At 35.1% G+C, this 21,540-nt stretch overlaps 7 protein-coding genes across 13 annotated transcripts; 5 read left to right on the plus strand and 2 right to left on the minus strand.

Annotated features, from left to right (window-relative positions):
* Nucleotides 1-143: 143 nt before the first annotated feature.
* Nucleotides 144-3,164, minus strand: ATH9 (ABC2 homolog 9). The gene is made up of 8 exons (NM_129567.4): nucleotides 2,798-3,164; nucleotides 2,405-2,559; nucleotides 2,172-2,297; nucleotides 1,976-2,071; nucleotides 1,774-1,874; nucleotides 1,654-1,690; nucleotides 1,233-1,451; nucleotides 144-1,061 (listed from the first exon to the last, which is right to left on the minus strand). The coding sequence occupies exons 1-8, from the start codon at nucleotides 2,979-2,981 to the stop codon at nucleotides 363-365; spliced, it is 1,617 nt and encodes a 538-aa protein (NP_565923.1). The 5' UTR covers nucleotides 2,982-3,164; the 3' UTR covers nucleotides 144-362.
* A 2,409-nt stretch (nucleotides 3,165-5,573) lies between these two features.
* Nucleotides 5,574-7,830, plus strand: AT2G40095 (Alpha/beta hydrolase related protein). Of its 3 annotated transcripts, NM_179994.3 has the most exons (4): nucleotides 5,574-6,064; nucleotides 6,188-6,468; nucleotides 7,065-7,287; nucleotides 7,474-7,830. In NM_179994.3, exons 1-3 carry the CDS (start codon nucleotides 5,785-5,787, stop codon nucleotides 7,131-7,133), a joined length of 630 nt encoding a protein of 209 aa, NP_850325.1. In that variant the 5' UTR covers nucleotides 5,574-5,784; the 3' UTR covers nucleotides 7,134-7,287; nucleotides 7,474-7,830. The 3 variants fall into 3 exon arrangements, with proteins under 3 accessions (NP_850325.1, NP_001324394.1, NP_001324393.1); NM_001336820.1 differs by having other exon boundaries at nucleotides 7,065-7,830; NM_001336821.1 differs by lacking the exons at nucleotides 7,065-7,287; nucleotides 7,474-7,830 and having other exon boundaries at nucleotides 6,188-7,006.
* A 475-nt stretch (nucleotides 7,831-8,305) lies between these two features.
* Nucleotides 8,306-10,102, plus strand: LHCB4.3 (light harvesting complex photosystem II). 2 transcript variants are annotated; one of them, NM_129568.3, is made up of 2 exons: nucleotides 8,306-9,074; nucleotides 9,551-10,102. In NM_129568.3, the coding sequence occupies exons 1-2, from the start codon at nucleotides 8,562-8,564 to the stop codon at nucleotides 9,866-9,868; spliced, it is 831 nt and encodes a 276-aa protein (NP_181539.1). In that variant the 5' UTR covers nucleotides 8,306-8,561; the 3' UTR covers nucleotides 9,869-10,102. The 2 variants fall into 2 exon arrangements, with proteins under 2 accessions (NP_181539.1, NP_001189719.1); NM_001202790.1 differs by lacking the exon at nucleotides 9,551-10,102 and adding an exon at nucleotides 9,179-9,305 and having other exon boundaries at nucleotides 8,331-9,074.
* Nucleotides 10,103-10,508: 406 nt separating this feature from the next.
* AT2G40110 (Yippee family putative zinc-binding protein) lies at nucleotides 10,509-12,268 on the plus strand. 4 transcript variants are annotated; one of them, NM_129569.5, is made up of 5 exons: nucleotides 10,509-10,932; nucleotides 11,508-11,551; nucleotides 11,626-11,734; nucleotides 11,821-11,876; nucleotides 11,948-12,268. In NM_129569.5, exons 1-5 carry the CDS (start codon nucleotides 10,837-10,839, stop codon nucleotides 12,033-12,035), a joined length of 393 nt encoding a protein of 130 aa, NP_181540.1. In that variant the 5' UTR covers nucleotides 10,509-10,836; the 3' UTR covers nucleotides 12,036-12,268. The 4 variants fall into 4 exon arrangements, with proteins under 4 accessions (NP_181540.1, NP_001324481.1, NP_001324480.1 ...); NM_001336823.1 differs by having other exon boundaries at nucleotides 10,551-10,932; nucleotides 11,626-11,876; nucleotides 11,948-12,223; NM_201916.2 differs by having other exon boundaries at nucleotides 10,551-10,932; nucleotides 11,821-12,190.
* Nucleotides 12,269-12,712: 444 nt separating this feature from the next.
* Nucleotides 12,713-13,992, plus strand: AT2G40113 (Pollen Ole e 1 allergen and extensin family protein). Its single transcript, NM_179995.4, has 2 exons — nucleotides 12,713-13,112; nucleotides 13,256-13,992. The coding sequence occupies exons 1-2, from the start codon at nucleotides 12,932-12,934 to the stop codon at nucleotides 13,582-13,584; spliced, it is 510 nt and encodes a 169-aa protein (NP_850326.2). The 5' UTR covers nucleotides 12,713-12,931; the 3' UTR covers nucleotides 13,585-13,992.
* A 246-nt stretch (nucleotides 13,993-14,238) lies between these two features.
* AT2G40116 (Phosphoinositide-specific phospholipase C family protein) lies at nucleotides 14,239-17,277 on the plus strand. Its single transcript, NM_179996.3, has 9 exons — nucleotides 14,239-14,861; nucleotides 14,940-15,136; nucleotides 15,221-15,356; nucleotides 15,441-15,695; nucleotides 15,780-15,979; nucleotides 16,057-16,174; nucleotides 16,283-16,435; nucleotides 16,531-16,617; nucleotides 16,696-17,277. Exons 1-9 carry the CDS (start codon nucleotides 14,460-14,462, stop codon nucleotides 16,987-16,989), a joined length of 1,842 nt encoding a protein of 613 aa, NP_850327.2. The 5' UTR covers nucleotides 14,239-14,459; the 3' UTR covers nucleotides 16,990-17,277.
* Nucleotides 17,278-17,568: 291 nt separating this feature from the next.
* Nucleotides 17,569-20,277, minus strand: AT2G40120 (Protein kinase superfamily protein). The gene is made up of 6 exons (NM_129570.4): nucleotides 19,663-20,277; nucleotides 19,115-19,559; nucleotides 18,767-19,046; nucleotides 18,306-18,692; nucleotides 18,070-18,213; nucleotides 17,569-17,997 (listed from the first exon to the last, which is right to left on the minus strand). Exons 1-6 carry the CDS (start codon nucleotides 19,934-19,936, stop codon nucleotides 17,815-17,817), a joined length of 1,713 nt encoding a protein of 570 aa, NP_181541.1. The 5' UTR covers nucleotides 19,937-20,277; the 3' UTR covers nucleotides 17,569-17,814.
* Nucleotides 20,278-21,540: the final 1,263 nt, after the last annotated feature.

The raw sequence follows: 21,540 nt of genomic DNA on the forward strand, positions 1-21,540 counted from the left end.
TTAACCAAACCCAAAACCGAACCAAACCGAACCATCTCGGTTCAATTTGATTCAGATGTCAACACCTGTTTACATAAGGTTCTCATAAATGATGGAAAAAAATGAGTAGAAATTCTCAATTGTTTTTGTAAGAAATACTATTAAGAAGATAATAAGATTTATATAAAAAAAAATTTAAAGTAATAAGCTCTTCCCAGCATACAAATGATACAAATCTCATAGTATATATAAAGTTGATTTATTGGTTTGTTACATAACAGCCTTGTGTAGTATACAAAGAATGATAAATGTTATTTTTTGATACCCACTTACCAAAGAATAGAGAGAGGTGTGTAATATAAAATTGGCAGGAACGTTTTATATTAAAGGGTTAAGGATTTTCTGACTTGTAAGATCCAAAGTGCAAATTGCATTACCCAAAGCCTTGCTTCAACAGAGAACCCTTCAAACCATACCTTCAGCCATTTCATCAACGATTTCTTTTCAGCTCTCTTTGCCTCTAAAACCGCTTGGGAAGATACTTTCCCGATGATCAAGAACGACTCGAGAGACGATCCTTGCATTAGCTCATTGTTAACTGACCGGAGACAGTCGTTTGTTTTCAGCATCAGAAGGATCACGCGTGGCAATCTCCTGAGAAGCTCTGAGATTTCGGAGAAGTACTGTGATGCATACATCTGTAGCTCTGATACATCTTCTTTGTTGCCTTGGATGACTAAATGATCCACAGATGTGTCGATGACTTGCTTCCATGGTCTCATTGTAAGTATCCCGGCGAATAGGACGTATAGATCATCTCCAGCGCCTAATTTCTCACTGTGTTCTTTAATGGCTTTAGCATCCGAAAAGACCAATGCTTTCCACAGTGAAGCATAGTTGAATCTTGTGTTGAAGTCAAGCTCCTTGTACAAGCCATGGTCAAGAATCACTAATTGCGGTTTTCTCTTGCCATATATGTTCCTCTTACCAGAAGGATCTGGACGAACAATCAAATTGGCAGCGTGTGGGTCACAGTGCACAAACCCATGTTTAAACATCATTTCTGCAAATGTTTGACTCACCTGCAAGAAAAGAGTTTAAAGCATATCAAAGTTTGTTTCTTCATAGTAGTCTACAAGGTATTATAAAGATAAGTCTTTGAAATTACCAAACTCTTACTTGAACGGCAACTACTATTTAGCTAAATTCAAGAAATGCATGATATTTTAAGGAACATAGATGAAAGAGCTTACGAGCTTTGATACTTCATAGGGCTGAATCCCAAGCTTTCTGATCTTATCAACATCGTTCACTTGAGCACCATCCATGAACTCCATTGTCAACAACTTAGAGGTACTCAAATTCCAATAGATTGTTGGCGCATAAACATACTCTGCAATATGGGGAGACAGCTTCCTAAAATTATCCAGACATTTCTCATTGTTTTTCGCCTCAACCAAAAAATCTAGTTCCTGATGAAAATTACATTAATAAAAACAAGAGCAATTAAAATATCAAACCAGTGACAGCAAAAGCTCAATGGCGACCATACAAAAATGCTTCAGAACAGAAACCTTAATATTCAGATAAACATATACAAGACTGAAGACTGTATAAACCTATTAAAGAAAATCTTCATATGTTATGACTTATGAATCAACTAAAGACACCAACCTTTGGTAAGCTTTCACTCATTTCGTCGAGCAACCACCTGCATACATGAGCCGGTATAAGCTATTTGCTAGAGGCTCACACAATATGAATTGTCTACAGAAAAAGAGAAAGTGGCTGCACCTATAGTCAAATGATGGGAATATTCGGTGCAAGGTATTCACTAAAACTCCAACAGCTGCAGTGTCCGCAGCTGCAGTGTCTGTCATGTGCGCATGTTGAACCTGCAGAAAAAAGATTTAAGAACATAATAGAATAAATACAAACTTACTCTTAACAAGTCCAAGATCTTTAATTATCCGCAACATATAAAGTAAACGAGTACCTTGACAGCAACCTTTTTTCCATCATGAGTGCGAGCAACATGAACTTGAGCAAGGGAAGCACTTGCAATTGGAACAGGGTCAAATTCAGCAAATACCTGCAGATCAAATACGATAGCCAAGTGAGATGCAATCATAACTCAAGCGTTTAAAACTCTGGTTATATACATGAAGACAGGAACGTAAAATAGAACATACTTGGTCTGGCATCTCTCCAACCTCTTTCTTAAAAACCTCACATACTTGCTCATATGAAGAAATAGGGCATTTGTTCAACATGGACTCCCTCATAGTACGAACATACTCTTCAGGCACAAGATATTCCTTGAAACAAGAAAACCGTAAAACCCGTTGGTTTTCTTAACATAACATAATCATTATTACAACTTGAGACATTCAATGCTACAGAAAGAAGAAAAAGCTTTACATACTAGTTGTCCTATATGTTGGCCGAGTTTGATATAGATTCCTCCATTTTTAAAACAGAGCTCTTGAAGCTTTTGAGCTGACCTTAGGTGGACTTCATGTTTGACCTTAGCTCTCTCACTGCTTCCCTCAGCCAAACCCAACAACGAGTACTCATAATCTAACACAACACAAACCACAAAAATATATATTGATTCAACTATGCAAATCCCAATTGTCAGAAATTGAAAACGATTAATGTTTAATTCCACAAACTTAAAGCTTTCCAATAAGATTAGTGCAAAGCCAGTCTCATTAATCAAAGCACAGAACCAAATCAATTGAAAAAGGTGAAATTTAGGCATTGAAGCGAAACAAATCATGTAAAGTATTATCCTTTAATGGTTTAGTTTCCGTACCGAAAGCAATAGAGGCGGCGGTAACGGTATTGCGGTAGAGACGAACGGGGATGGAGGTGCAAAGCTTGAGGGTTGTTGATGGGTCATCGGAGGAAGCAATGAAGGCGGCGCCGGAACCACCGCATAAGGCGGTACCAACAACGAGGAGCTTCGTACGGGTTCTCCATAGGGATCGTGCCGCCATTGAGGAAGCACGTAATGAACGCACGCCTCAGCAGATCGGAGGAGAAATAGAAAGCGAGCGAGCGAAAACAAGTGGTTTATTCCGACAAGGCTAAATTTGCGTTCAATTTGTTCGGAAGATGCGGATTCGGATCTTGTTTGATGTGGGCCTTACTTATTGGGCTTGTAATGGGTCTGGCGTTGGACTATTCTTTGAAAACTACGAGTGTGTGTATTTACGAATTATGAATTCATAGAGTTAGGCTAAATTACTAATTATGATTTTGGTGTGGTTTTAACAATTGTTTCAGGATAAACAGTTTTAAACATGAAAATAAAGATAAAATTTGAATTTTTTGTTTCTTTTTCTAATTATTTTTGATATTTATACATTGCTAGTTATACATTACATTTGTCTAATATCACATATATTAACAAAAGATGTAATATATAATTAGAAATGATTGTGAGAAAAATGGAGATTATTGTATTTTGATAAAATATTCTCTCTTTTCTAGTTATTTTGATATAAAACTCGTAATATAGCCTCAATATTTTTCTAATATAAACAATTCTAGCAATAATGTAATATCAAATTTATTTTATTTTTTGACAAATGTAAAATATTTTTGTGAGGTTTTAGGTTTATAATTGTGCCACTATTTTGGTGGAGTATAATCAAAGGAGAAAGCTTTATAAGCGACGAGTGCATGTTTTTGGTGAGCTGATATGTCTTGACTCTTGACTTGAGAAGTTTCTTCAACTTCCGGTCAGTTTCGTAGGCCTATAAACTCTTGACTTTCAGCTCCTCCCTCTTTATTTTGGATGGTCCTACTCTAATTATTGATATGCAAATCTGACCGTTGCTATCACAAGAAACAAAACAAGCAAAGAGACACATATTTGTTGTTCGGTTAATTAATTCTCATCATCGGAGTTTGGTGACAATTTGTAATTATATATTCCAGGTAAGAATAATCTGTCACTAAATCTAATTTAGAATGTTCAGCTGGAAAACAACAAAAACGAAATAAGTTTGGAAAAATTCTATTAGAACATATCCTGATTTCCGAAATTTCCTAAGGTTTTGCTTAACAGTCAATATATACATATATCATTCCATTTACGAGACAAATTGTAAATGATCAACAATTGACTAGTACATACACTCACGCAAAGATATACGCGTACAAAGTAAAGAGTTACGACTTTTTTATTAGTTTGTTTGTGTAATAACTTGGCAATGCTTTCTTTATAACAAACAAGTAAATTAAATTCCTATCGAATGTTTTGAAAAGTTTGATAAGAAAAGGCAATCATTTCCTATCTTTATATTTGGTAGCATTAGACGAGAAAACAATGAAAGATCACAATCAAACACAAAATAGTTATTAAAAAAATTGGATACGATAGTTCACTGTTTCTTTTAGTACAATGAAACAAAAAAAAAATAAAAAAAAATAACACCGTAAGATATAAGTTAGGGTAACAAACGGCATGCATGTGGTCACATGGCTGAAATCGGTCGGTTCCTCCATTCCCGTATATGTTTGTGTTAACGAATAAACGAGTCTCGGTTCATTTCTTCGGCGGGAGAGGATGGGTCTAACATTATTTTACTAGTAACAATTTAATAAAACGATAAACATATATTGTGATGATTTTAAAATATTCCAATCCATTATATATTATATACAAATGAAATCAAGAAAGAAAGAAAAAATGTTCCAATTATCGAGTTTTGTTTATGCTTCACGTTATTTAGGTTTTACCGTTATTACACGGAGGCTGAAATCTGAAGACTCCGAACACTATTTTGTTTTAATTTAATACACCAGTCAAAGGATTCAAAGAGCTGGAAGTTTCTCTCAACATTTTTTTTTCTAGAATGTTTCAGTTTCCAATTACTATTTAAGATTTTTCAGTTGGCTAATTTTTATTTTATTTTAGTGTGAATGAGAGAAATAAATAATTTTACAAAAAAAATTATTAAGAAAGTAATACAAATAAAAATTCAAATATGAATAGCCTCATTTTTGTGTGATTATGATTAACATTACATGTATCCTTAATTTTAAGAGGGTTGAGAGCGTTTTATCTATTAACGAGACATTTAGGAGATTCAGATGATGGAAGATCAGAGCATCTACCAAAAAACTTTGCTTACTAAAAAGTATTTAGGAAGCAATGTTTTGGAAGTTTTACCTCAACAATATTTACGAAAAAGCTTTCTTTTGATGTTTTTAAGTATTATTACTCAGCATATAAAGAAACAACTGAAATTTATAAATAGAAAGTGGAAAATAATTAACTAACCCACAAATCCTATATTCATCAAAATTATGTATGAGGATGTAATTTCATAACATATAAATTGTGGATCTGTATCAATCGTCAATATCAATAAAAAAATTAGGATAGATCGACGAATGAATTGACTTTCATTCATCTTACGATTCTTTTAAAAATTAATCAAACATGATTTACATACAAGAAAATTAAATCAACAACGAAAACATTTATAGAAAAGAAATATTCAAAAGATTTTTATAGAAAGAATAAAATTTAATAATTATATTATATAGAAGAAATCCATAGGTAAAAAGATATAGACAGATAAAAATTACCAAACTAATCCAAAATTCTATATTCATATAAATATTCCAAGTCCAACAAGGAAAAATCATAATAGTATAAATTAATCCCTTAGTATTTATCTTAGCATCATCATCGCCGTCATCGTCACTTTGTCTCGTCCACCTTTTAAAAACCCTCTCTAAAGTCTCCGAAACATCTTCTCTCTTAAACAAATCCTCTCTGATTCGATGGGTTTTAGCAAAGAAGAGATTAGTAAAACCAGAAAGCTTTGGTCATCTCTATGGAGAGGAATCAAAACTATATTCGTTTTGTTCACAATGTTCTTCTCTTTTCTCCTTGTCTCTGCTCCTATCTTCCTCGCCGTCGCCGATGCTCTCCTCCCTTCCGCTCTCCTCCACCGCTTCTCTTCGCCGGCGACTCTCTCTTCTCATCTCACCAACTACGATTTCCGTCACTCCCTCATCGATATTCCTTTAATCTCAATCATTAGATCCGCTGTTATACTCTGTGAGTAAAAAAAAGATTCAAACTTTACAAAACCCAAAAAAAAAACAGAGCAATTGCTCTGTTTGCTCTGTTTCTGAAGAAATCGAAAACTCATTTCTTTAGTTTGATTTTTCGTGTAAACAGGTGTTTATGGACTCTGTGACGGACCAAAACTATCGAGAGGACCGTATCTGACAATAACAATGATTTGTTCAATATCTTCTCTAATCTACGTTTCGTTAAAAGCTGCGTTTGTGTTCGGTGAGCCAGCGATCGGAGACGGAGGAGGAAACTACTTCAGAGCGGCGGAAGTGGCTCTGTTTCTATGCTCGTCAGTCTTAGCCATAGGTCACATCGTTGTGGCTTATCGAACAAGTTGTAGAGAAAGAAAAAAGCTTCTCGTCTTCAAAATCGACATTGAAGCCGTAAGTCCACTTCTCCATCTTCTTTTTTTCCGCCGTTACAGAAATTTATTATTTTATTATATTTGATTGATAATCGATGTAGGGCCAATAATACCAAGTTGCATTTACTTTTTTTCAAATCTAGGAATGAATTAGATTTTTAACCTGCAATGGGTCAGAGTCAGAGATAGCATGTGAATGTATATTAGTCAATGTTGAATATTAAACACATTTTTACACATTTGGTCCTTTTGTGATTCTAGAAACTCGATGAGATTTGTCTTTCCGATATGTTTGGTTAGGAAAAGACTCTACTTGGTGAGAAGGTTTTCAAATGAAACTAAGAGAAAACAAAATTGAAGTTTGGATTGGAAAACTTTCTTATAGAGTTATAGTTTTGTTTTGTAGGTTAGAATTTCATGTGGAAACCGTGTGGCATGTAACCTAATTTTCTTAGTCATTTTATAATAAGATAATATCCGACATGACACGTCACACCTCACGCATGCATGCTTCATGATTGTTTTCATGGAGGCAAAACCATCAAACCTCTTTCTTCGTTATAGTTATTATCACCAATGGGAAAACTAATGTGTTTTGATTGATCCATTTTTCAGGTTTCGGCTTGTAAAAACGTGTACCCGAGATACCAAAAGATCTTATTACAACAAGAGAGACTCAAATAGAGACGTATTTCCAAGAGAATCAATACTTGTAAATATATACACATACCTCAACATGTAAATAAAACTAATATATAAAAACATACGGCGTATAAATGTAACTTCTCCTTCTGCCTTTCGGCGTTGACCCATCAACTCCTTCGCTTTTAAGTTTCAGGTAAACCAACCTAATCTCATCCTCTTCCAATGTTCTTGCTTACGTATTTGTTATTCTTCTTCTTTTTTTGAATAGAAATGATTTCTATAATATTATTAATTGGGAAGTGACATTATGGACGTTACAAAGTTGAGAACCCTTTTGCTGATAATGTTTGTTTATTTGTCTTTTTTTTTTCTTTAACAGAAGGATCCAAAGCAAAAGGAATGGAGATTAATTATATAACCTATGCTTTTTTAAATGAGACATTTCAGATGAACTGGCAGTTGTTAGCTTTAACATTATATTAGTTAGGGCGATTTGTAAATAATCCAGAGTTCCTCAATGAGAAAAGAAGCCCAAGGCTGTCTCTCCGTTTTGTATATATGTTTATGTTTGTATTTCTTTGTGGTTTTAATATATGTTTTGTAATTGTAATTTGTAAGCATAAGCACATAGTATGTGATACGTCCGCGTGGATTTCTTTATACGTCACCAAAATCTCTAATAGAATCGTAAAGCAACCTTTTTACGATCATTATCTATTTATCTTAACTTACATTCTAGATATTTGCATTAATCAAAGATATCTCAATCTATTTAACAATCTTATAAGAGAGTCTTTGTCTATTGCAAACTCTAACTTCCTATCTTTTCGTGTAAATAACTTAAGACTGTGAGGATGTCTAAACAAACCTTACCAAGTATAGGGAGAAATAGACACCAATTCGGTTTGATTTACTCAAACCAAACACCAATTTGAAAGCTGAGAGGCATTTTAGTTCCAGTTATATGATAAAGTACTAAACACAAACCAAAACCAAAGTATTGGCCTAAAATATACCAAGCCAAAGTTGTAGACCAAACTAAATGCTGGACTTACTACTAGACAATATCGGAAACACGATTTAAGAGGCATTTTGTAGTCGATTAATGGGCTTCTATAAATGGGCTTTAGGGGGACAGAACTTCAACTGGGACCAAAATATTTTCTCTTTTGTGAAATCGACAAAAGAAATCCTTAAAAACGAAAGAAAACAAAAGAAAGAAAATACCTTAAATGCAGACACCTACCATAAGGACGAAAGAGAGAGTGCAACGTCATTAGAAAGTAGCCAGGCCACAAAAGAAAAAAGGTAAAGAGAGAGACCAATCACAGGAGATAACGCTAAGATAAGGCTTCTTACATTTACCATCACATATAACATAACGTTACTATTATTCTAAAATCCAAAAAAACTATATGTTATAACATTGGAATCATCAGTCTCTAAGCAGTATCACACCAACTCAATATGGCTACCACCACTGCAGCAGCAGCCTCAGGTATTTTTGGGATCCGGATTCAAGATCCTAGACCTGGAACCGGTAGGGTCCAAGCCCGGTTCGGGTTCAGTTTCGGAAAAAAGAAACCGGCTCCACCGCCAAAGAAATCAAGGCAGGTCCAAGACGATGGAGACAGACTAGTTTGGTTCCCCGGCGCAAACCCGCCGGAATGGTTGGACGGATCGATGATCGGAGACCGTGGATTTGATCCGTTTGGTTTAGGTAAACCGGCTGAGTATCTTCAGTACGATTTCGATGGACTTGACCAAAACCTTGCCAAGAACGTGGCGGGTGACATCATCGGGATCATCCAAGAATCTTCGGAGATCAAACCGACGCCGTTTCAGCCGTACACTGAAGTCTTTGGGATCCAACGGTTCAGAGAATGTGAGCTGATCCATGGAAGGTGGGCCATGCTTGGCACTCTAGGCGCCATCGCCGTAGAGGCTCTTACAGGAATTGCATGGCAAGACGCCGGAAAGGTACACTCATACAGTCGCCGCTAACGTAATTTGACACGTGGACAGTCTCGTCATTAGTTGAAACTAAATTAGCATTTGTTAAATTAAAAAAAAATGAGGCATAGGTGGAATCAAGCCAAAAAAACATGCATGCAAATTTTAACCACTAAAATGGAAATAGGTTTAGGCTTTTGGTTTTGGAGTTTTGTTCAGATTATTTGGAGTCTGGTATTTCGAGTTCTTTTGATTTTTGGATTTAACAAATATGAGAAAAATAAAGAGAAAAATTAATTTTAGTTAGTACTATATGTTTTAGTTTGTTTCAATGCATTTAACTGAAAGTGTTAAATTTTCCAATGATTTTAATTTTTTATTCGGTTGGATTCGTAAAATTGAGTTTAGTTTGGTTTATGAGATAAAAAATTGCTTTGCTATTCGAGTTATTATAAAACATGAATTCGATTTTGAATTTATGCATTTCGGTTTGGTTCGCCTAGGTGGAATTGGTGGAAGGATCATCGTATTTGGGACAACCATTGCCGTTCTCGTTGACGACGTTGATATGGATAGAAGTGTTAGTGGTCGGATACATTGAGTTCCAACGTAACTCTGAACTGGATCCAGAGAAACGGATTTACCCGGGTGGGTATTTTGACCCGTTGGGACTCGCGGCTGATCCAGAGAAGTTGGATACTTTGAAGCTGGCTGAGATAAAGCACTCTCGTCTCGCTATGGTCGCATTTCTCATCTTTGCTCTTCAGGCGGCCTTTACCGGCAAAGGCCCTGTCAGCTTCCTTGCCACCTTTAACAATTAGTTAATGAACCTTTCTATCTTTATTTTATCAAAATAAAATTATACTTCAAAAACTGTATAATGCATGTTACGCTATACTTATAAAGAAGTCTTTTATTGTTTCGTGTCGTACTATCGTTGGAAATTTGGTTGTCACATCAATCGTTCAAAACCGGCCTCTAAATGTTGGTCTAGTGGCTTACGGAAATAAATATCGAAGTATTTATTGTTTATGTTCTAAACTAATATACCGTGAATATTCAACATTTTTATAAAAAAGATTATCATATCGAAATTCGATATACTTGACCATCCAATAATGGCTTGTATTGCTTTTTTTTGAATAATCAAATCCTTCTGTCGTATTCTTAAGACCATACTAGTATTATCTTATTTTTGATAAAAGATAAGATACGATATTGGAGCCAAAAAGTAGAGTTAAGATATGATATTTTCTTGATTACTAAATAACAGAAGGGAGAAACTATTGTTAGTTTGAGCTTAAGTAAGAAAATATATGGTTATTATGGTTTAATTTTGCATGATTACTACTAATAACTAAATATTCTGTTTATCTGATCTCATTATACATGTAGATACTATTTGTTGCTTTTACAACAATTGTAGCAATGAAAGAAAATTAGAAATTGAAGAAAATCTTGAAATGAATAGACAAAGGAATAAAGAAAGTGTAAGAAAGCAATAAAATAAACATGAATATAGAAAATGCAATTGGCGAAGAGTACACGTTGTTCCACTTTTCTGGAGAAAAAAGTGAATAATTGAAGAAAAGACGTTATACCTTCCCCATCCACATTTTCTTGCTTAACTGCAGAACAACACCAAATTCGACCCTATCAAGTTTTGATTCGTGTCTACATAGAAAGAGTCTCAATTGTTCTGTCCCTGGACTTTTTTTTGTTTCGTTTTTCTTGTTAAGATCGAAAACTCTGTTTTGGTAGATTTTTGTGTTCTTGATTTTGATTCAAGATGGGGAGGCTGTTTGTGGTGAATCTTGAAGGGAAGATCTATAGCTGCAAACACTGTAAGACTCATCTTGCTACTTATGAAGACATCATCTCCAAGGTTTTGTCCCTTTTCCAATTTCTTGACTTTTCTGGAGATTATTCTAATGGGTTTGTGATTAATCTGTTTTTGTTGTTTTTCTGCATGCTCCTAAAATTTGAAATATATAATGATAGATGGTTCTCTAGAAGATGTTGTATGTTGATAAGATGTGGTTGTATGACTTATAGAAATACTTCAACTTTCTTAACATTCTTTTTGTTGTGTATTTCTCTTCTGCTTGGAATAGGGTCATGTTATGTAGACGAGACTGTTAATAAAACCCCTAGATCACTTTCGAAATTTTCATTTTGAGTTACTACATTGTTGAAGTCATGGATCAGTACTTGTATTTTGCCCACTTGCCATTAAGCAGATAATGATTACAACCACATAGTTTTGAACATTGAGCTCCCCTTTAGCTGATCAGACCACATAGTTTTGTCTTTTTGATTCTCTCTGTGGTCTAAGATGGATTATCTTTATGCTTCTTGAGAATAACAGAGAGTTGAGCTATTGAGCTTTCCCTGATTCTGCATTTGTTGTTTCTTGAGCTAAGACTGTAGTGTGTTGTGTTTTTATGTTTCCTTGTTCAGTCTTTTCACTGCAAGCATGGGAAAGCTTATCTCTTCAATAAGGTGTAAGTGTTTCTTATTTCTAAGGAATACTTGCTAAATTGGGCTGGCTTATCTGATGATGATTGATCTGGTTTAGTGCCAATGTTTCCATTGGAGAGACTGAAGAAAGACTGATGATGACTGGTAAACATACTGTGGCTGATATTTTCTGTGTCTCGTGTGGATCAATCGTTGGCTGGAAATACGTAAGCAAGGCAGACATCAAATGTTCTTAAAGAACCTATCCGTGTTCGATTCTTTGGGTGTTAAGTTGTATGTTCTGTTTTATCAGGAGACTGCTCATGAGAAGAACCAGAAGTACAAAGAAGGAAAATCAGTGCTTGAAAGGTTTTATTTCCAACATTTCAGGACTTAGTTATGAATTCTACTAGCGTTTGATCTTGAGATTGTTGTGACAGATTTAAGATATCGGGTCCTGATGGGAGCAACTATTGGGTGAGTAGCCATGGAAGGCATATAGGTGGAAGTGATGCAGATGATGCTTGAATCATCTCTCTCTCTCTCTATTCTCTGATTTGACCATTTCATGTAAATGTAAATTATTCAACCTCCATTCCAATTTCTTGTAATAAGACTAACCAATACTCTTTCTTCTCTTGACTTATTATGTCTCAGTAAATAAAAAATCTGATTCTGTCTAATGACTATTTATTGGTTTTCTGTGAAACCATCAATCAAAATCTACGTATGCTTCATATTACAATAACAAATGTTATAAACATCCTCTAAAATATGTATTTGTGTGTTACTAAACAAAAATATGAGCAAAGGGTCTTTGGATGGAAATATTCTCATCGCTTTGGAGCTAATACATTACACACAGATAGACAATTGAATAAGTTAACAAAAGATAAGAACAAAATATCTAAAGAGTTTGATTGTTAGCAATCTATTGACAAAATAGTTAGGGGAGACAAGTTGGAGCTGACATATTTGACTCTTTTTCTTTGCCTTTTATGAGTCAACGCTATGACTTGAAAAGTCAACCATCAAGCTGCATTAGACCAGTCAGATCAGTGATCTTCTCTATTTCAGTTGTCCACCTGAATAGCTAATAGGCCGTAAAGATGTCAGATGCTCAGATTTGGAGGCCCATTAAAGTGTTGAGAAAATGTGGTTTTGGTCAACAAATCCTTTTAACCAATGGTGGCTTAGTGCTTACTGACCAAACCCACAAAAGTCAGTTGATCAGTCTTCTCTGTGATGGTAGGCTTGTTTCTTCATTTTCTGCTAACTACTACACTTTTCCCCAAAGTGTAGTTAGCTGAGATAACACATTGAGGTCCAAACAAATAATAAGCGAATGGAGTTGGACAAATTGACAATTTTCTCTCCTTAAATCCATCCTCTTCACACACATCATTCTTAACCTATATTGAGATATGGAGAGCTTCTTTATCATCCGTTGCTTCTTGTTATTATTCTTCTTCTTCAACGGAGCATTTGCAGCTTCAAGTAAGTTATGGAGCATAAGAGAGATGTCGGATATGGCTGGCTACGGGGAACACAAACTCTCATCCGTAGTTATCACCGGTTCTCTTCTTTGCAACACCCCTGTTTCAGGTATTCTCTACACTGCGTCTTGTGAGAAATCATAAACTTCTAATTCAAAATCAATTGAAAATGAGTGAAGAGAACTATATTTTATGCTTTTTATTATTACAAAAAACAATAAAGACCTACGAATTTTGTACATGATCATATAGGTGCAACTGTTGCCATCAAGTGTCACACTGGACTAAAACAGAGATCAAAATGGATAAAGAGTGTTACTAATGACTTTGGAGAATTTGTCATCCATCTTCCTTCTCATCTTCACGCAATTCCGCAACTCGAAAAAGCATGTTTCGTCAAACCAATACATGTGCCTAAGCACTATCACAGATGTTACCACACTTTTTCCAAATCCAATATACACAAAGACATCAAACTTGTTTCCTCGAGAAATGGCTTCCGTGTCTACACCTCAGGGACTATCAAGTTACATGGAGGACACAGTTCAAGAACATCCCAACCTCATAAAGCCAACATGTAAACACAAGTTTAAAGAAAAACAAAACAGAACACTTGAAGATTCATCTTGTGTTTTTGTGTTCCTCTCACTTGTTTAGGTTGGCGCTTCAGTCACCGAACCGAGTTGAGTCTCTTCACATTGTTATCGGTTTCAAACAGTGTAATAGCTTCACCAGTATAATTCCATATCATACTTCTGTATATCACCAAATGAAATGTTAGGAAGCAATGCACAAACCTAATTTTACCAACAAAAAAAAAAAGAGGAAAAGAAGACTAAATTAGGCGACTAAAACCTAATTTACTCTTGTAAATGCCCTAGCTAAGTAGTCGTGTGTTCTCCTAGCTCTGTGTGAGATGATAAAATCATCAATTCTATGAACCTTTACATGGTATCAAGAGCAAAACAATCTTTACAAAGTTATAAACACACACAAAAAAAAACTTTTCTCTTTTCCTTTACACGATTTGGACATATATATAACAGCATGTAATCTTATTCTTAGACATAGATATAACATACAAAATTTTCAACCTGAAAAGTGTATACAAAAGAATTACGATCTTTACTAAATTAAAAGCAACAAGACTAAAATTAAGAATTTCTCTTATTAGTAATTTCAACATATCTTTTTTTTTCTTCACAAAAAAATGATCAGTAAATGATTCAAAAATCGATTTTGATTTTAGAAAAAGAAAAAAAAAACGAAAAGGTAGGAATAAAAATTCAAAAAAGAATCAGAAAAGACAAACGATCCCGCTTCAAAGCCTCCTCATCTGTTTTTAGGAAACTCTCCTCTTTCTCCTCCAAAATCTTCTCAATCCCCAAATCTCTCAGTTCTTCGACCAAAAACATTTTTCTGGATTCGAAGAATCAAACCCTAAAAGTTATTAACAATGGGGAAGGAGAAGAAAACAGAGTCGTATAATAACGATAGCGGTAGTTACAATTACAGAATGTTCAAATTTTATAACCGTAAATTCAAGATCAACGAAGTCACACCCACCGACGACGTCCGTGACGCTTTTTGTCAATTCGCCGTCGGTGGCGGTGGTGGAGGAACCGATGGAGATTCAAGTGATGGTGACGGATCAACCGGTGTAATGGGTGCAGAGCAGCTTTGTTCTTTCCTCGATGATCACGGTGAGTCAACAACCGTCGCGGAGGCTCAACGGTTGATCGATGAGGTTATACGACGGAGACACCACGTCACGCGCTTCACGCGCCACGGACTTGACCTCGACGATTTCTTCAATTTCTTATTTTACGACGATCTCAATCCTCCCATTACCCCTCACGTAAAACAATCACATGTTGATTCTAAATTATCGAAATATCGAAACTTTGGTTTATTAAAATGTGTTTTTTTTAAACAGGTGCATCAAGATATGACAGCTCCATTGTCACATTACTTTATATACACAGGACACAATTCGTATCTTACGGGGAATCAACTAAGCAGCGATTGTAGCGAAGTCCCTGTGATCAAAGCCTTGCAACGAGGCGTTCGAGTCATCGAGCTCGATCTTTGGCCTAACTCTACTGGGACAGATATCAATGTCCTTCACGGAAGGTAATATATATAGGAAACTTGTTCTTGTTATTTCTCTTCAGTCAAAAACATTTTCAAGAAACCGCGGTTTTCTTGATTCTTCAGAACGCTTACAACGCCTGTACCGCTGATGAAATGCTTGAAATCGATAAGAGATTACGCGTTTTCTAGTTCGCCTTATCCGGTTATCATCACTTTAGAGGATCATCTTACACCTGATCTTCAAGCCAAAGTTGCTGAGGTATAACATTTTATATATCTATATCTTGTGGTTATCAATAAGTTTGATTTTGATGTTGTTTGAGTTTTTTTTTTCTTTCTTTAGATGGCTACACAGATATTTGGGCAGATGTTGTATTACCCTGAATCAGATAGCTTACTGGAATTTCCTTCTCCTGCTTCACTGCTTCATCGGATAATCATCTCCACCAAACCGCCTAAAGAATATCTCGAATCGAGGAACCCGATTGTTAAACAAAAGGATAATAATGTATCTCCATCTTCAGAGGATGAAACACCTAGAACAGAGGAGATTCAGACCCTAGAAAGTATGTTGTTTGACCAAGATTTTGAAAGCAAGGTAAGAAAAAGGAACTTAATTCATGAAAAAGGTTCAATATACATTGTTTGTTGTTTTGTAATTTAGTTTTGAGTTTTGAGTTAGAGTGATAGTGATCAAGAGGATGAAGAGGCTAGTGAAGATCAGAAACCTGCATACAAACGGTTGATCACGATTCATGCTGGGAAACCAAAGGGAACGGTGAAAGAAGAGATGAAAGTTGTGGTTGATAAAGTGAGACGTTTGAGTTTAAGCGAGCAGGAACTTGACAGGACTTGTTCATCTAATAGTCAGGATGTTGTAAGGTAGTACTAATTTATATACCATCCTAACTCTTTATAGGCCAGGGTTTGCAACTTGATTAATCTCAATGTTTTTTTAGGTTTACGCAGCGGAATTTGCTTCGGATATACCCTAAAGGGACAAGATTTAACTCCTCAAACTACAAACCTCTTATCGGTTGGACTCACGGAGCGCAAATGATTGCTTTCAACATGCAGGTAACAAGCTAAGTTTTATAAGGTCTATGGATACCTTGACTCTTAAGCTACCTTTTGTGATGTATAAAGTGATCTCTGTATAAGAAATGAAACATTTGGTGATTATAGGGATATGGGAAATCTCTGTGGTTGATGCACGGTATGTTTAGAGCCAATGGAGGTTGTGGATATGTCAAAAAACCTAACTTCTTGATGAAGAAAGGGTTTCACGATGAAGTCTTTGACCCTAGGAAGAAACTCCCTGTTAAAGAAACGTTAAAGGCAAGCCAACAACAATTTCCATATATATACTTATAGGATATTTTAACATTTCAAATGTCATTAGCCTTATCTTTTTGTCGCGGTTATTACAATAGGTGAAAGTGTATATGGGAGATGGATGGCGTATGGACTTCAGTCATACTCACTTTGATGCATATTCTCCTCCTGATTTCTACACTAAGGTAATATCAATTTTACAAATTGTGGCTCTTTAAATTCCTCAAAAACCTTATTAGAATGCGGACTTGTGAGCTTTGTAGATGTTCATAGTGGGTGTACCAGCGGATAACGCGAAAAAGAAGACAAAAATAATCGAAGACAATTGGTATCCAATTTGGGATGAGGAATTCAGCTTCCCATTAACCGTTCCAGAGCTTGCATTGCTTAGGATCGAAGTAAGAGAGTATGATATGTCGGAGAAGGATGATTTTGGTGGACAAACATGCTTGCCTGTTGCAGAGTTAAGACCAGGGATTCGATCTGTGCCTTTGTATGACAAAAAGGGTGAGAAAATGAAATCAGTACGGCTTCTTATGCGTTTCATCTTCGAATGATTTGGCTTAACAGAAATGTGTGTCTCTGAGAAAGAATTTGCACCATTTCAAAAAGCTTTTGAGGTATTGTATAATGTAGCTTGAAAGATCAAAATGATCTTTGCTCTGATATCTCCAGAAAGTGAATTTACCTAACCATATTGAAGAAAATGTAATTTATAGAGTCTATATTTTTTTTCAATATGTAAAATCTATTGTAAGATGATTATCCATGCTTGCAATTTGCAAAGCTGTTACATATATTAAATTAATTCATAATTGAGATATACATGGAAAAACTAAACTATTGATGAAAAAAATAAAATGGAAAAACTAAACTATCCAACCGTTTGAAAAATGGAAAAACTAAACTATATCAAGGAAAATAAACAGTTTTTCTTCTTTCATAACTATGCATGTGGAGGATATAATTTGTAGTAACTAATGGAACTACCAGGATATTAATTAGGATTTGCTTCGCTATTCGGTCTACAATGATCTTAAACATAGATAATTGATATTTGATAAGGGACCAAAATGATGGATCATATATGGTCGTCACTGGTCAGAGAATGCACATTATATGGTCATAGGTCCAACGTTTAATTTGATTTAGAACAACTGGTAACTGAGAAACTATGTATGTATCAAGGTTATTATATTGCACCACACAAGCTTTTTACTTACAATGTGAAATCAATGTAAAAACCGTTCTATACACATATTAATCTCACAATTACAGCGATTAAACAATACAAAAATCACAAGCAAGATTCCAAGAGGGAAAAAAACTGGAGAAACAAAGAATAAGACAAAACCAAACAACCAACAAAAGAAGAAGCAAAATCAATTGTAAGATGAAGAAGAAGAGAGCCAAGGGTGGTTAAGTGCCTCTAGAGCTGTTGGACGTCTCAAAGGATTGATATCAAGTAGAGTCCTTACAAAATCTAAGAACAATTCATCACTAACTTGTAATTGTTCTTCCAAGCTTGATTCTTCTGTGATTATGTATTCAATCTCATTGCTCTCCTAAATAAAAAATAATGCGTCACATTCAAGCAATAACACTCAAGTCTTTTTGGTTATATTAAGAAAAATTACCTCGTTTAAGTGGTAGAGATCATACTCTTTGGTGAAGTATTTATGTGTCTCCTGACCTTTCTCTAGCATCTCTGTTTCTATAGGACCTAAAACTGCAACAATCCTAGCCAATATCATCGCTACTGCTTCGTTTGGAAACAGAACCTGATGCACACATTGATACATTGTGTTACTTGTTTCTTCAGTATGTAGGATATAACATATAGACAAGACTTTTGATGGAAACTAGACAGTACCTCACCAGAGCAGAGTTCTGCTAAAATACACCCAAGAGACCACAAATCGATCTTTTCGTCATATGGAAGCCCGAGAATCACTTCAGGAGCTCTATAGGAACGAGATTGTACATACAAGCACAAGTTATCAGAGCGGAAACAACTACTTCCAAGATCGATGATTTTTACCGCGCATCTTTTGTAACTCTTTATCAGTATATTCTCAGGTTTGAGATCACAATGTATGATTCCTAGTCCATGAAGGAACACAAGAGCATCCAAACACTGACGTGTTATAACCTGAAGTCTGCTTAAGTTAAAGTATGGTTCTCCTCCTGATTCTTGGTTGAATTTCTGAAACTCATACAAGTTTGCTCGGAGAAGTTCACAGACGATAAACAAATGTTCCTGTTATACATATACACAAGAATTAGTAACTTAATTAAGAGCAACAGATATGTATATCTTTCAAGATCTCTTACTTGGTGGTAGAAGTAATCATAGAGGCGCAAGATATGATGTTCATCAGCAGGATCATGCTTATTGACATGTTTCAATAGCTTGATCTCATCTAAACTCTGATCAAAGAAATCTTTATCGTTCTTAATAATCTTGAGGCAAACATCAACCCCGTTGTGTAGATCCTGTGCCTGAACCACCTTGCTAAATGCAGCAGAACCAATGTATTCCGTAATGTAATATCTTCCTCCAATCACAGTGTTTATCACAATTGGTAGATCCTTGTTCTCTTCGAATCCCGTCCTGTCAAATATATACAACTATTTGAGATCACATATTTAAAGACTAACTAATGCAAATAATGATCATACCTGTTTTTCCAGTGAATGATTCTAAGATTAAACACTTCATATTCATCTTCAACCTCATGAACAACATCAACCTCTTCATCTGTTACATTCAACTGATCACCAGTCTTGAGATCAAGCTCATCAGTTTTATCCTCAAGACCAATGTCAAGAAGAAAGGGCTTATCTAAGTAATCGAGACTCGCTTCGGTTAGAGACCCTTGAGATGATGATCTATCATAGACACCAAGCGAATTCTCGAATTGGTTATCTGTGATAAACTTATCCTCTGCATTTTCAGGTAAAATGAAGCAATCAGATTCTCTAAATGCAGGAGACATAAACTCATCTTCATCTTCAGTCTCATTGTGCAAGTAAAACTCGCTCCACTCTGGATATGTCCTAGCTGTCCCAAATTGAGACTGTCCATCAGAAGATGATGAACTATCTCCGTAAGGATTCACAAATCCTACATTTATGCAAAATCTTCCCAATCAATCAAACAATCTTGAGCTTCAATTTCTTGAAATAAGATCAACAACCAGAAATTTCATAAGATCGAAAAAACTTACCGGAAGAAGAACAGAAGCCAGAAGTGGAAGAATCCAAGCTAACAAACTCGTCGTCGGAAGAAGAAGACTTCGAGTTCGAACCATCACCACCGGAATCAGAAGGACGAGAACTCGCTGTGATTTTGATCGGCGTAGGAATCGGGAACAGAAACTTCTCGAAATCGAAAGAAGCGAGTTTGTTTTTCTCGTTGATATCGTCTCTAAGAGCAGATTCCGCCTCCGTTAAACCATTCCGTCGAAGAAACTCAAGAACAGATTTAACATCAACCGCCATTGACCAACCACCACTGTCACGAGAGAGTTTCAGAACAAAGCACGGAGAGAGATAAGAGAAGAGGAAAGTTTCAAACTTTGAATCACGTGATTGAGAATCGAGTCAAGAAACTAAAACCCATTGTTTGGTATTGATGATAAGCTTGTTAAAGTCACGCATGCTCTGATGATTGAATCTAAATCTGTGATCTTTCTTTCTTCTTCTTCTTCATCTGAGTCTACTTGTTCTACTCTGTGTTGGCTCTGTAGGACCAAAGTTAACTATAACGGATACGGACATGGTGCGATGTCTTGTCTTACCGGTTTTTTTGGGGAAATTTTCTCTCTGAAGGTTTCTTCAGGTTACGGGATTGATAGGTTTCAACGTTCGTTGGGTTTTTCCTTTTTCACTTCTTGACACGTGTACTAATAAGGATTTAACATGTGTAAATGATATCACTGTTTTGGGCGTTTTTTTTACTTTATTTTATAATGTGTAAATGAACCGACGGAAGTTTTTAACATTTTTTTTTGTCATGTCTTGGGATAAATCGAATTCAAAAGTTTAATAAAGTAATGAAAAAGGAAGAATCTTTCAGATGAATTGTGATTATTCTACTTTAAAATCTCTAAATCTTCCACTGTGGTATAATTTGTTTATTTAAGTTATAAGAAAGCGAATCTATCAATGTACACCAACATCATCATCATCATCACTTACCTAATCTAAAGAATTTTCAACGTTACAAGAAGTTGTAGTTAATTTTAGTTTTACATGAGGTAAGATACTTAAAAATAAAATTTAAATTTTAGGAAATGAAGAAATAATATCATAACTTTATAGTTAATCTCTATTTTTTATATTTCCAGCAATTCTACAGGAAATTGTATTTTTTCACTCTTTTGCTTTTACTCTTTAATTTGTTTTTTTAAAAGTAATGTCCAATGCCTTTTTAAGCCTATTATTACTACAGAAATTGAACGTTGTAGTTGTAGAGACGAATTCAAGTAAAGCAGGATAAAGACAAAAATAAAATAAAAGTTGACAGCTGAAAGGCAAACTGAAAATCCGTGGAACGTTAGAATAATGTTTTGTTACGCGATTTTTTTTTTAGTTAAAGTGGAATCATAATTGAATAAGTCCCATTTGATCGGCCTGAGAGTGAGACTACAATAAACCTTAAATACCTAATGGTTTGGGATAGGGGAATTAATAAAAACGTAAATATATAATGTTACTCCTTGAAAAATAAGAGAGGAATAAAAAAACAGCTCGTGAAACTCTATCATATATGCAGGCAATTTTGTAACGATAGCCATTCGTTTTGGACTAATTAATCTATCTCTTAACTCTTAAGTTTTATGATTATTTCATAAGTGCTCACACTCGCACCAAACCGAGTAGCCACAATTATTATAGATTGTGTTAAATCATAATTATTTGCTTTAAGTCGACGATATAGATATAGTTCAGATATCTCCATAAATATGAAGAAGATACCAATAATAATTTATTTTAAGTTTTGTGAGCCCAATAATAAATTTCAGTTTCTCTATTTATAGGTGCTACTTGTTTCTTATAGAAAGTTTACGTTTAAAAACTGGTTCCAAATGATACAAATTATG

The sequence above is a fragment of the Arabidopsis thaliana genome, chromosome 2 (assembly GCF_000001735.4).
Source record: "Arabidopsis thaliana chromosome 2, partial sequence".
NCBI lineage: Eukaryota > Viridiplantae > Streptophyta > Magnoliopsida > Brassicales > Brassicaceae > Arabidopsis > Arabidopsis thaliana.